We start from the raw sequence: 14,455 nt of genomic DNA, 5'->3' as shown, positions 1-14,455 counted from the left end.
CTTTACCAAATTTGAAAGAGCAGGGTTTGGGGGTTACTCTGTGTATCATGAAGCTGGCTGATGGTGGGTGTGTGCTGCTGCTGACAATTATGGTGGCCTGCAAGTAGGAATCACTTGTCTCTAAATAGTGCTTCTGTACTGCTTGGCTTTAATGAACCAACATGTGAACTGAGGCTGCACTATCACTTAGGCACTTCTAGATAGTTTATTTTCTCTTCAGACGTACTGCTATTCAAATCTGTGTCTTTGCAGTGGGCCAAAGACATCGAAAAGAAATTAATCAAATACCTTGAGTCATCATGATCTCTTCAACACCTAACAATTAAGAGTGTCTTAAAATATTTCTCAAACCAGGATCTAGTCCTTTGTCAGCATAACTTGCTAAATTGTTCATAATAGAATACTCTTTCAGAAAACATAGGCAAAACCACAATGTTTAACCATGTGTCTCTAGTTTGTGAGTGAATTAGTATTTATTCATGTGGTTTTTAAGCAGCAAGGCACACAAAATAAAGTTTGCAGATGATAAACAAATAATTAGGCAGTTTTTCTTGTCAGTCCCCAATTCTGACCCATCAGCAAAATTGAAAGCAAATTACAATGTGAAGAGTCATATCAGTTTTCTAATCTGACTTTTTTTCTGCCTTTTTTTTTTTTTTTTTTTTAGATAGAAAACTACTTGCTTCGTAACCATGAGACCAGGAAGTACCTACAGGAGCAAGCATATCGACTGCAGCAAGGCATTGTCACTAGCACCACTCAGCAGGTGAGAATTTGTTACTTAATGGACATCTCAGTGCCTAAAACCTGCTTGGGGAGGAAGTCCTCTCTCATTCAGAGTACTTTTAAGATGTGCCTTGTGGGTTATACTGTTTCCCAAGAAATAATAATTATCAATGACAATGCATTGTCAATGCAAAGCATTTGTGAGATGAAGGTCTTCTACACAACAGTACCATGTAGAGAAAAACTCAAGGTATTACCAAGTAAACTACTGTTGAAACCAGGAACAGTTTGGTTTGCTTGTGCTCTACCTGTGTTATTTAAATTTAATGGGACAGTGTTTTGTTACTGGAACCTGAAATTGTACTCTAACCTCTTGAGAGAGAAAATGGTATATGGAGATATACTGGCACTAAAAACTGCAAGAGCAATTGTTCTATTCTAGTAATCTTTCTGCTCCAATGCCACTTTTTCTCCCCAAGTAAATAATCTCTATATGAAATAAGTTTAGATTTTTTATAGCTTGTTGGTTTTGGTTGTGCTTTTCTCCAACACCACATACACATCAAGTTTCAGGAAATGTAATTTATTGTTATTTTGAAATAAAGTTAGTGATTTCTGTATTAAATTGCCTACAATAAGGATGGATTTTAAAAACAGTTTTAAAAGAGAGCTGAAAAAGGCTCTGTGGTATGATAGAATTGCATTATTATTCCCAGAATGCATTTTTTTCTGTCCAGATGTCCCAATGAGACTTTCTAATAATTAATTAGCTTTTTGTACTTGTAAAAAAATACCCAGCCAAAACCCTTTGAAGAGAAAGATTCATGTGGATCCAAAAAGGAGCATGCTGTGAAATTATTTCAGTTCTCATTGCTAATGATACAAGATGCTAGAACGGTAGACTTTATATGATGGTGCGTGCACTCAGATGTTGCTTCAAAATGTCAAATAGCCAGTTCTAATGTATGCTAAGTGGGCTGATAAAGACTTTTAACTATTATATCTCCCTGCCTCATATATCTTAATCAAAGCTGACTATGTGTCAGGCATTCTTGGTGGTTTGTCTTGTAAGATACAGATATACCACCTGCCCTGTATTTGCAGCGTGTTGAATGAATTGTCTTGCGGGTACAGATTAAGTTCAATTTATCCCACTGTGAAATGTCTGATGGAAACTTCTGCTTTGATAGTTTTAATTCCCTTGCAACTAGGAATATTTACATTTTAAAAGGATACTGCAGAAGCCTGCGCAGTTGCATTTTGCTTAGACTGGAGAAATCACTGTTAGTGTTTGTTGAATGAACAGAGCTTTCTTTTACTCTCTGAACTTCTTAACAACTCAGAGACCTTTAGACCATAGTCTTAGGTATATCAACAACATTTTCAGCATTAAATTTGATCAAAAAAAACCAGAGTAACACTTAAATAGGATAACTTGTTGATTATTTGCAGTTATGCTGGAGGTTACTGTGGGGGAAATATTCCACAGCATTTATTTTTCCTGATAGTAAAGTTTTATTTATTTTGCAATGCTTAGGGATGTCTTTATGAGATGTAGTTCTTTCCTTCAATAGTATTGACATACTGCCAAGGTCTTATCATGCCTTTCCAGGTTTTTATATTGGCACTGCAAATCTCATCATGCTACTATTGATTTTCTACCTGGACTCTGGATTAAGGTTGTGTTTGACCAACGTTCTGATGTTTTATCTTTTGTATTTCTTTTGTTCAAGTAGATGATTGACAGAATATGTGTAAAAGTGCAAGATCATCTCAACTCTTTAAGAAACTGTGGTGTGGATGCTGTGCAGGAGGATGTCAAATGTGCGGAACGGCTGATGCGGGATGCTAAGAACTCCAAAACAGTAAGCCTTTCCCAGCACGCTGGCAATGCTGAGAGCTGTTCTGTGTGTGCTTGCAGCTTGTGTCTTTTTGGCCAGTGAAAATAATAATAACTGTCACAAAAGAGCATTTTCTTCAGATGACTGGCTATAGGTAGTATTTAAAGGGATAAGATAATTCTAATTTATGAAGACTCTGTTTTAGCCAAAGACATTTCCTGCTGTTTGCCCTGGTTTGAAGACAGTGATGAGCCTATTTTCTGAATGTACTCTTCCTGTCTTACAGCTTTTACCAAATCTGTATCACCTCGGAGGAGCTTCTTGGGCAGGAGCAAATGGTTCACTTTCCAATCCAATCCAAGAGACACTTGAATCCATGGCTGGAGAAGTCACAAGGGTAGTGGATGAGCAACTTAAGGTCTGTAGATAGATGTGTTACCATCTCTCACATGCAGAAATAACTAAATCTGGGGGTTTTCTGTTGCTAAATACAAATGTGCCACACTTCATTTTTCTTCTCAGTAGATTTGTATGTAAGCTAGCAATCTTTCTATTATTAGTTTCTTATAACTTTGGGCCATGTAATTTGGATTTTTTCCCCAGCTGGAATAAAATAAAAAGTTTCTTTAGTGTTTTCAGTGGGCAGAAGGAGCATATACTGTTTATTATAATATTTTCTCATCTGCTAGAAGGGGAAGACTAATCAATTGCTCCTTCAGCCTTTTATAAAGGCATTTGTCAAGCACCCTAAGAAGCCTCATGCCCTGGAGGAAAGTGCTCAGTAGTTAAGGAGTCATAGTAGAGTGAAAGTTGCGTTTTTATAGACTCCATGGCAGATTTTTTTTTCTCAGTGGTCACTTTTGAAACTGATGCAGGATTTCCACTTTACTGTTTGATTTGGGTGACTTGTAGGTATTGAGAATGCCCAAGGAATTGGTGCAGGCAGCTTTAGAGGAAATCTTCTCACAATTTGCCTGTCAAACCTCAGCTCTTGAAATAGATGCCATTGATCTGTCAGTGTTCTCACCCGTGTGCTCAGCCAGCTGCTGCTCAGAAACTTGCACCTTCAGTTATGTTTACTCTTCCTATCTAACAAGGAAAGAGCCATCCATACAGCATGTGCCAAAGTATCAGTCCAGGAAGAAGACAAGGTGGAGAAATTTTAACAACAGTTGGGATCTGTGTGGAAGTCGATGAATTTAAGAATACTGCTCTGGGGCAGCTCAGACCAACTTCTGTTTGTGACTAAGCTGCTTTGTCTCTGTTCTGGAGTATTTAAACACTTTGCAACCTTCATCTTCAGATTCTTTGATCTTTCAATTGAAACATGAAAATGCTTCAGTCAGTGGGAATATAATGAAGAACAATAATAATGCCATATTACTAATTACTTGTTTGAAATTAAAAAGTTAATGAGGAGGAAAATGGTGCTCTATTTTTAGTATATTTCTCCCTTTCCCCATTATATGAAATAAGGTGAAGATTTCTGCAGACATGAAAGTGATTTATCCATAAGATTCTTCCTAGTGGAACCTCTGGGGTATTATTGGGACAGGAGTAGTCAGGTCAACCCTTCATGCACTTAAATAACTTCATCTTGGAGACTCTTATAGAGGGTGAAAAAAAGTGCCTCTTCAGAATTTGGAATGTTCCAATGTGTCTTCCATTTACACTTGTACACATTTACAACGAAAGGCACTTTAGCTCAACCATTCTAACTTTTAAATTTACTTCTGATCTGTGTGGCATTAAGGTTTAAGTGGCTTATAAAAAACTATAAAGTCATAATGTTCTTTGTATACTCCAACACTCATTTTTATTAATTTTCACTTAAGGTGGAAGGGCTTTCTTTTATGTTCTATGCATGGAGGAGGAAGTGTTGAACATGGATTAGAAATATTTTTCCCCCCAGTTGTTCAGGTCAATTCAAAACATCGTAAGCAGTTTATTATTTGTAAAGATAGATAAGGGAGCTCTCATAAGGACAGTTCTTTTTGTAATTGTTGGGGAAAAAATACTGTGTGCTGTAAGAGGAGTTTTGAATTTTAGTTTCCATAGCAACTAGAGTGTGATTCTAAAAAGAAGTTTGGAAATTGGTTAAAGGCAGTGAACATATTTTAAGTAAATAAGAGATTTTTTTTTTTCCTTTTTTTTTTAACTCAAGGAAAGGAAGAGGGGTGAAGAAAGGAGTTAGAGTAAGGAAAAACAATGTATTGAAATGAGTTGAGTTGACCACAGGAGAAATTATAGCAAGACCCTTGCTTTTTCTTCTCCTGCTGGTGTCACTGTGGACACACAGAACCTGGAGATGCATTATTCAGTCAGAAAAGGCCCAAGTGAAAATAAGCAAGATAAGTGGAACCTATACAAACACGATTATTTTGTAATGACAGGAGTGCTCAAAATAGTCTTCCTAAATTTTGTCCGGGAGCAAAGGGTTTGTTGGCTCCATCACCTGTTCCATTTTTTATTTTGACACCATCATTCTTCAGTCCTTTTCCTCACTGTATCTTTCTCCTGAATGTTAAGATTTAACTGTGGGTTAAATCTTTGTTCTTTTCTTTCACCTGGTGAGTGGTACTTGCAGCCCTGTGACTGAAATGTGTGCACTTTCACAGTCAATATTGGTAGTTGTGGCTTTCCATCAGTGAAAGGTTTGGGCATGGAATTAGGAGGCGAGGAAAGGTTTCTGTAGATACCTTCTATAGATAATGGTCATGTGAAATCAACAGCTAAAAACCACCATTAAAGAAATTATATTCAGTTGTGCAGTTTAAGATAAGATCCAAATTCTATTTGACTTTTAAATTGCACATTCTCTCAGTTTTTTTGAGTAAAAATTGATTTTGGAAATTTCAGGGAAGGTCTCGTTTTTCCTGCTGCTTCCCAGTGATGCCTTCTCAGAGCATTTTTTCACATGATCCATTTTGAAAGACCCTGCTTAGACTGCAATTGTAATTCAGCATAGCAAGTCTATCACTTTTATGATTGTGATTTATCAGTACCTTTGAGAGGCCAGGGAATTTTTTCACAATAAACTACACAATTGCACCAGTGAATAAATGCTATGGAAAAAATGGATGTGTCAGGAACTCTCATTAGTAGTTTACTTGGCTCAGTGTTGTTTAACATTCAAGTTCTTCATTCCCCATGGGGATATGGCCACAGAGGCTTGAAAGTCCCTTCATTAGTTATGCTGCCCCAGAATCTGCTTGAGGACTGAAGGAGGGAATGTGGAAAGAGTTCTTAAAGGACATTTAGGAACCTAGCAGCAAGATATGTTATTAGCTATAATGGCTCTTGTCCCTTATAACTCTAAATCAAATGTTGTAAAGATTGGACTTTCCTGTACGCTGTGGCCACTTCGTATTGCTTTGTTGTTTTTTTCCAGACTGTAAAAGCTACAGACTGAAAGATACTGCTTTGAATCACTGAAATTTTTATGCAGCAATGGTGTTTTTTCTTGCTTGTTGTCTGCATAAGGAAATTACTAGTTATGGTAAGGCTGTGCAAAGAGGAAAAAGCTCTGATACTATAGAGTTGAATTTGCAGTGACTCACCTGTGGTATGGCATTGAGAAGAAAAAAGAAATCAATAGTGTTTTCAAGGGGGGCAGTTCTTATTTTTGTACAATTTACAAATGCCTAGGTAAGATCTAGGCTTACCTAGTACACCATTACAAGGCAATGTTGTTTGTTTCTTTTATTTTATTATTTGTAAGTACCTTTTTCTGTTTTATCAACGCCCAGTCTTATGAGAGACAAGTTGGCCCATTTCAGGAAACTGGGCTCTGGCCTGATCCTTATTTTTTTCCACCCTCCTTTGAATTTTTCCTGTGTGGGTGACCATGCACTGCAACTGGCTGCCTGAAGAGGGTGTGGAGTCTCCCTCACTGGAGATACTCAAAAACTGTCTGCACACAATTCTGTGCCATATGCCCCAGAAAAACCTGGAGCAGGGAGGTTGGACTAGATGACCTTTGGTGGTCTCTCCCAACCTTTCACCCATTCTATGATTCTGTGTGAATAAAAATTGTTGGCTATATCTAAAGTTTGCTGTAGATTTACATGTATATAAATGAGAGCCATGTATTAAAGGTTTGCATGCTGACTGCAGATCATGCTTGTAGCTACTTTTTAATATTCAGCTGGTATATTCCAGCCATCTACAGCATGCTGAGTTCTCAGGATCTCTCGTCCTCATTTACTGATGCTTCTTACAAATTGGCAGGTCTGGAGCACTGGTGAAAATTGGTGATTCAGGGCACAGTTTAGAGGGAAGGCAGCTGCAGCAGAGCATCCGCTGCAGTAGTGGGTGCACAAGGGAACATAATTTGTTCTGACAGTTCAACACACAGAGATGTAAATGTTTCATATTTGAAAAGGCAAACAAGTACAGTTGTGGGTCATTTTCAGAACAAGTGTTTTATTCTCAAAGCTATATTTTGTAAAATGTCTTATATTGCAGCTGGATGCAAAATAGATTGGAAAGCAGGAAGAAAAATTGTAAAAACTACAAGTCTAAAAGTGTCATATTCAACAGAATAATACTGTCACCTCACAGCTAAAGTAAATCCCAGTATCTAATGTTATTTTTTGCTTATTGTGCTGCAGACACTCCTTGAATCTATGGTGGATGCAGCAGAAAACCTTTGCCCAAACGTAATGAAGAAGGCTCGCATCCGCGAAGACCTCATTGAGGCCAGCACTGAGAAGATTTCCATCCCACGCACTTTTGTAAAAAATGTCCTCTTGGAGCAATCTGGAATTGATATCCTCAATAAAATTAGGTACTTTAGGAGGCTAATCTAACAAAATTGGAATTTGGATTTTGGGTTGTGTATATGTGCGTTTATGTAGTAGAAGAATTTTGGAATGCTTTTGTGACTCACAAGAAACTATATTACGGCATTCAAAAAGCAGGAAATTGTCCTACAGGTCTGGGGAACTTAGATTCATATGTTTGGAATCTCTAGGGATGCTAACTATGATCATGAGTGCATGTGCTCTCTGATTTAGTGAAAGATTTGGTTTGTGGTATGCAAATAATGTTTTCATGACTGATCCTTTTTAAAAAAAGCTTTCTTTTCTCGCGTAACACTGGATTAATGTAATAGAAGGAAATTACACTATTTGCTTTGAGTGGTAGCAGTGCTTTGTCTATTATTATATTTGGTCTGGTCCTATAGCTGTAGCACTTTGTGTGGGAGCTGTGCACTGCAGACAGACCTACTTAAGAAATGGAAACCTGGATATTCAAACCACAAATCTGGAGCAGAAACCATTAGCCTAAATAACTCTTAGTTTGTCCTGTAAAAAAAAAAAGAGGCGTTTACCTGACCTTTTACTGCTTTTTGTTTCATATTGAATGTATACCAGAGAATATATTTACACAGTATAATGTGGTTAACCTGTACTTAAACCTTTTCAGCTCCTTTCTGCCTGATGCTTGAAAAGCATGACATTTTGCATTGAGATGATAATATCTTTGAGGAGGAAAGAAACAGTTTTGCAGAATGCAGCACAATAGGCAGGAAAAGGTGCTTAGCAATACCTTCAGAGTGTTTAGAATAGTTCAGTGAGTAAGTTTTTTTGCATTTCAGTCCTATCAAATAAATCTTGGCCCCAGGACAATAATACTGCCTCTTCTATTGTAGAAGCTGGAACTGTCAGTGAGGGGAGGGTGCCACACTGTGATCTTTCCTGCCTTATATTATTTGAAATTAATGTTGGTAGCTGAGGGAGATTCCTTCACTCCCACTCTCTTCCCGCTGTGGCTTGGCCACCATTCTACCTCCCTATGAATTGCATTGCCTTTCCAAGGAGTTCCTTGCCTTTTTCTCCAGGCTCTCTGCAGCAGTAATGCTAGCCCCAGACAGAAATAGCTTTGTTAATCCAATACAGTTCATTTCACATATAAAAACCATAAACCAAAATCATGTCACTTGCTGGCAAATGTCAGTTGAAAGAGTTGGTGTTGAAAGCAGAGGCAGCAGAGGTGGAGCTTTGGGCTGCAGCTCAGGCAGTCATGTTTGTTGGCTCCACATCAGCTGCCCTACACAGCCAGAGCATTTGGTGCTGTCACCAAAGATGGGACCCCAAGGGAGCAATTCAAGGTACATATTTCCTTGAGAGGGAGTTAGGAACTAACTAGGGCAACCTAAGCTCAGTGTGCAGGTGTGGTGGTGTTCCACAAATGTCTGTGCAGTGGAAAAAGGGCTGACATGAAGTTCTTGAGGCAGAAAGTGGTTACCTGGAGCAAAAGAGGAAGCAAAGTTGTGATGGCATTGGCTGAAGAAACGGCCTTGTACACTTGTCCTTACCGGCTGATCAACACAAAAAAAAGAATTGAGGAAATCAATGGATTTTAATTGTTTAGTGGAGAAGTGTTCTATAGGCAACACTGTCCTAATCCTATTCGTCTGGGATGCATGTTTGTATGATTTTAGCAGAGGAGTATTCCTCTCTGAGTTTCACTTCTTATTTTTATTCAGCTCTCTTACCCAGATGTTTTCATTTCATCTCATGGAAAACTGTGAGAAGCAGGTTAAATATGGTACAGAGGCTCCTGTGTTTATTGTGTGATTCATGAGTTTATTTCTGAAACCTGCAGTCATTTATCCTGACACCCTCTAATGTTTTACTTCAAATAAAATGACAGCACAGTGGATAATCGTCACACTGTTGAATGTGTAATAAAGACGAAAATTAAGAAGTTCTCTCATTTTTAATCCTCACACAGTGAAGTAAAGCTGACAGTGGCTTCTTTCCTGTCTGACCGAGTTGTAGATGAAATCCTGGATGCACTTTCCCATTGCCACCACAAACTGGTGAGTTTTTTCTTGGTTGATATCTAATATGTCAGATCTCAACAATGCCATTTATATTCATAACTTGTTCGGTTTCTCCTTTGACAGCTCTATTTTGAAATTGGTCTTATTTTCGTTGACATCCTGACATCTTTTGAAATATAATTTTGGGGCTCCTGCCTCTTTGCTGTAAGAAAGATGCAGCCTTGGAAGAGATGTGTTATATACTTGTCCTATTATCTTTTGAGCTGTTGTCAGATCTAGAACTAAAACTGCTATCAGAATGCAGTATTGAGTTGTTAGTTAAGAGCAGTCCTAGTATTTATCAAGGTGAGAGTATAAGGCTTGACTGATCATGAAATGAGAGCTAAGATTTCATTCTTTAGAATTCTTTGGGTACTGCTGAGACCTTGTTCCCTGAATGAGTACGTTTTGAGGTTACCTCAGAAATGGGGGTATCCAGTTTGGAGATAAATGAGTCGGACTGTAGGAAGGGAAGCACTGTTACTTAAAGGTCCTGAGCTGTTGGGAGGCACAGATATTTATTATATAGGTATTTGCCTCATCAAGAGTAGAAGAAATAAACAACTGTGTATCCACAGAAATTTTTTTTTGCTTCTAATGCAACGAGGTTTTGTAAGGACAATCCAGTACTCTTTTTTTAAAGAATTTTGTGGGTGGTCATTCTGATTAAAGTTGCTCTTCAGTTCTAATTGAAATTTCTCTGGCTTCAACTTGCAGTCATGATTTTTTTTCAGATGCTTTTCTCCCCAAGATAAGGGAAATATATATATTTCTCTTTATTTCCTCTCTGTGAAAGTCCTCAGACACATAAAACAAATCACTCTTTCTACCCTCCCTTCCCTCTTTTTTTAATGGAAGACTGAGTTACTTGAGCATGCATCTTTGTAATACAGAGCAGCATTGTGCAAAGGTACAACTTCTGGTATCTGGAGCCTATGCAGCAGCAACAGCCTGCTGTGGGAGGGACCACATGAATGAGTTTGTCCTGGAGGAGGCTCAGCTGGAATGAGCAGGGACTGGGCTGTGTCTGTCCAGTGGTATTGCACAACCTGGACATGCCCAGGTTCCTGCACAGTACGTCATTTTCTCCAGCCTTTGAGTCACTTTGCTGAAAATCCTCTGCAATTTTTCCAACTGCTTAAGAAATTGCTTTTAAAATTGTGGTTTCCAGAACCACACAGACTATTTAAGTGTTTTAAGCAACACAGTCCACAGGAATGAAATTGTTTTTCTCCTGGTATTCCTTATTCCTTGTATTTGCATAGCCAAAAATACAAGAATTCCTTCCTTTTGTCAGAGTTTCAGTGGCAGCTCATTTTTAGGACAAGATTTGCTAGACCTCCGTCCCACTAAAGGCTTCTGGATACTTGTTGCTTTTCAAGATTGTAAAGTTGGTTAATTGCCAGTGCTGTTGGTTTCTAATGAATGATTGTACATTTTGGGTTGTAATCCATTTTGGCCTATGTGACTAACGTGTCCCTTTCACCATTTAACTCTGCTGTGTTTCTGTTAGCTCTAGGTTCTTTGAGATGATACAGCACTGATGAAAACCTTGAGGAGTACTGATCTCAAAAATGCTGCTAGAGAAACTCCTGTCTAATTTGACACTGTTAATCTTCAACTGACAGCTGCAATCTGAGAGCTGGCAGCTACTTCTTCATACAGCAAAGATTAAATGCACTGATGTAGTTCTCAGCCAGCTCCTTAAGTTGGACTGTCATGTTCTACTAATTCAACCACCCACAAATGTCTGTGTTTGTTGCATTGGCATAGTAGTGTTTGAGGCAACTTTGAAAAATAAACCTTGCTTGACAAGACCTCAGTTTGCCTAATGAGATGACAATTAGCATTAATTATTATTGCAGCTATTTTAGTGTGCTTGAAGATAAATTCATAGCAGCTCTCCAGTTGCTTTTCCTAAGTAGACACCAGACTAAATGAGCTATAATCAACTCAGGTCATCTGTTGACCTTTTTTGATGGTTAACAGAACAGCAATCCACTGGTTGTCCCAAGTTCTGCTGATGTGAAGCAGTGGACTACACTGCCTCTTTGAAGACTTCTGTGACCAACTGATTTGGGACAGTTGATCTTCAAATATCAGCTTTTAACAGATGTTTGTTTAATATTCTCTTTAGTTATCCAAAGAACTATAAAATATTTCATCACTTTCATGACATCATGATCCCACTCCATTCCAAATACAACCCAGGGTGGTTTCTATAACATTCTCTGTGGTCCTAGTAGCAGTTTTTGCTAGACAGGTCTAAAAATATACTTTACTGTTGATACAGCTTTTCCCTATCTATTTCTTCAGTGAAACAGAACTGAGGTATTTAAAACTGTGGGGTTTTTATGAAGAGCAGATTATAACACTTTGGCTATTGAATAATTATGAAAATTATATTGGCTGATATTGTACATGCCATTTTTAATTTAAAAAAACAGTTCAAGAAAAAGCTTCCCTTCCACACTTCTATTTTCTTTATAAGACTAGTGTGAGGACTAGCCAACACAACTGAGCTTTCCTTTTGTACTTGGTCTTCGAGGATTTCTGATCACTAAAATCCTGTAAACTTTCTGGTTGGGTTCTCTTTGTCTTTTTATGTTTGACTGGTGTGTTCCTGTCTTTATCTCCAGGCTGACCATTTGACCAGACGTGGCAAACCACTTCCACAGCAAGAATCACTGGAGATTGAGTTAGCTGAAGAAAAACCCACTAAACGCTCTATGATCACGGTTGAGGAGTTGACAGAGATAGAACGTTTGGAGGATCTGGACACTTGTATGGTAAGACACATTCCACAGCTCGTGTGGTTAAGCACACAGGTAATGAGGGAAGATGCTTTTCAGAATATGATTTAGTGAATTCGTGGTATCAGGAAACTGAAATTAGGAATTAGCTTCTAGAATAAGTACATGTTAGCTTGGAAGATTTTGCCTGAGCTGCATCTTGGTGCTCAGCAGAAGAAAAGCTTTTCCCTTTTCTTCACTTCTTTCCTTGTGCCTGTTCAAGGGCCTTTCCCTTGCTACACTGCTAGTAGAATAACCACATCTTTCACAGGGCACAGATTCACAGAGCTTCAGCTGAGGTAATAAATTGAACAACCTTTCTGCCTTTGTCTTCCTTCTGCTTGGGTTACTTTCACCTGGGACAAAAAATATTTCTGCCTGAAAGTTATGTTACTGACCATGAACAGAAGTTGATTTACGTGTGACTTTATAATAAAGATGGCTCTGTGCCATATCATCATCCTTACAAGATGTGATCCCACGTGATTGCAAATATAACTGTTCTCAATTCCAAATTCCCCTCCACTCAGCTCAGTCTGTTGGGGAACTTTACAGTGGACAGGAACTTTAGGAAGTGCTTCTCTATTACAAATTAGTCAGTCTAATAGGTGGTCAGTCCTGCAAGGGATGAGCTTTCTGCTCTACCTTCCTACCTGATTCCTTGGCCATGTTCTTTCACCAGAAGCTAAGATGGCAGAAAAGCTGGTTGCAGCTTTTTGTAGGTTTATTGATTCAGCTCCCTGAATAAACATACTGCAGAGTCAGACAGCACAAGAGAAGGAGCAGCAGGGCTGCTGCCATCTCCAGCAGCTATCTGTTGATCTTATTTATCTGTAAAACAAAAGCACACCGTCCTTGCAAATACCAGCTTAAAATAGGTTCTCTCTCTCCCTTCCAAATCTCCTGTTACACTGAGAGCTGATTTGATACAATATTTGTCTGAGCACCACAAATCCCTGTGAGGCTTGTGGTGTTGATTACATCATCTAGTTCATCACTGGTACTATCATGTTCCAGAAGCTTTCTGTGGCCAACATGCAGTAATCATTTTGAGCCCTAGCTCCTACGGGAGAGACAGCCCAGTAAAATATGTGGCATCTGAACACTGTACCTGTAAGTTAGTTTATGCATGCTGGCTTCATATATAGAAAACTAAACTAAAGGCTTGTTTTGACACCCCACACTCTGCCTTTAAATTTATTCTTGCAGCCTGTTAAGGATAGTAATACTGGAAATGTAAAAAAAATAGCTCCTGTCTTTATCTCATATCACCATGGTTATATGAAAGCATCATATCACTCTGCTGTTGTCTTTCACTTTGGCCATATTAAAATAATGGAAATGTGATGCTGCTTACACTCTCTAAAATATGCATTAGATGCTAACTGTACTTATCTTCAGAAGTGTTTATATGCCTTAATTCTCTTCATTCACCCTCATCTTGCACAGAGATTCAAATACCTTTGTGACCCAGATTCTCATCAGTATCTAATTTCTGAAGAGAATGAAGCATCAAATAAACATGAGACAGTAATCTTAGTCAGTGCTAAAGAATCCATTTATTAAAAACTGTAATCCATATTTCAGAGCTGCTTTTTGCATCCTGACTGCAAATGATGTTGCTTGCTGCTGTAAAAACATACAGATAGATGAATTCATAGAATAGTTTGGGTTGGAAGGGACATGAAAGATCATGTTCTGTGGACAGAACATTAGACCTGGTTGCTCAGAGCACAATCCAATTTGGCCTTGGACACTTTCAGGGACAGGGTATCCACAGCTTCTCTGGGTAACCTGTTCCAGTGCCTCATCACCCTCATAGTAAAGAGTTTCTTCCTAATATTCTTATCAAAATCCACCCTCTTTCAGTTGAAGCCATTCCTCCTTTTTTCCTATCACTACATGCCCTTGTAAATAATCCTGCATTTTTGTAGGTGCCCTTTAGGTACTGTTGTAAGGTCTCCCTGGAGCCTTCTCTTCTCCAGGCTGAACAACCCCAGCTCCTTCAGCTTGTCTTCATAGGAGAGGTGCTCCATCCCTCTGATCATCCTCATGGCCTCATCTGGACTCATTCCAGCAGGTCCATGTCCTTAAACTGGGGGCCTCAGAGCTGGAATGCAGCACTCCAGGTGGATTCTCACAAGATAGGAGTAGAGGGGCTGAATCCCCTCCCTCCCTCTGCTGGCTACTCTGCTTCTGATACAGCCCAGGGTACAATTGGCCTTCTGGGATGTGAGTGCATGTTGTCAGGTCTTGTTGAGCTT

General features: G+C 38.8%; 1 protein-coding gene across 5 annotated transcripts in view; it reads left to right on the top strand.

Moving 5' to 3' along the window:
- Window positions 1–14,455, top strand: part of CARMIL1 (capping protein regulator and myosin 1 linker 1) — a 187,118-nt gene that overhangs the window by 133,659 nt on the left and 39,004 nt on the right. For all 5 annotated transcript variants that reach the window (XM_053981804.1, XM_053981796.1, XM_053981779.1 and 2 more), the window contains exons 24-29: window positions 668–766; window positions 2,463–2,591; window positions 2,854–2,985; window positions 7,181–7,356; window positions 9,309–9,396; window positions 12,039–12,188. In XM_053981804.1, the coding sequence (XP_053837779.1) occupies window positions 668–766; window positions 2,463–2,591; window positions 2,854–2,985; window positions 7,181–7,356; window positions 9,309–9,396; window positions 12,039–12,188 (774 nt within the window). The remainder of the gene's footprint in view (window positions 1–667; window positions 767–2,462; window positions 2,592–2,853; window positions 2,986–7,180; window positions 7,357–9,308; window positions 9,397–12,038; window positions 12,189–14,455) is intronic.

This window comes from Vidua macroura, chromosome 1 (genome assembly GCF_024509145.1).
Source record: "Vidua macroura isolate BioBank_ID:100142 chromosome 1, ASM2450914v1, whole genome shotgun sequence".
Classification (NCBI taxonomy): domain Eukaryota; kingdom Metazoa; phylum Chordata; class Aves; order Passeriformes; family Viduidae; genus Vidua; species Vidua macroura.
Note: the sequence above shows the minus strand (reverse complement) of the source record. Positions and strands in the feature narration are given on the sequence as shown.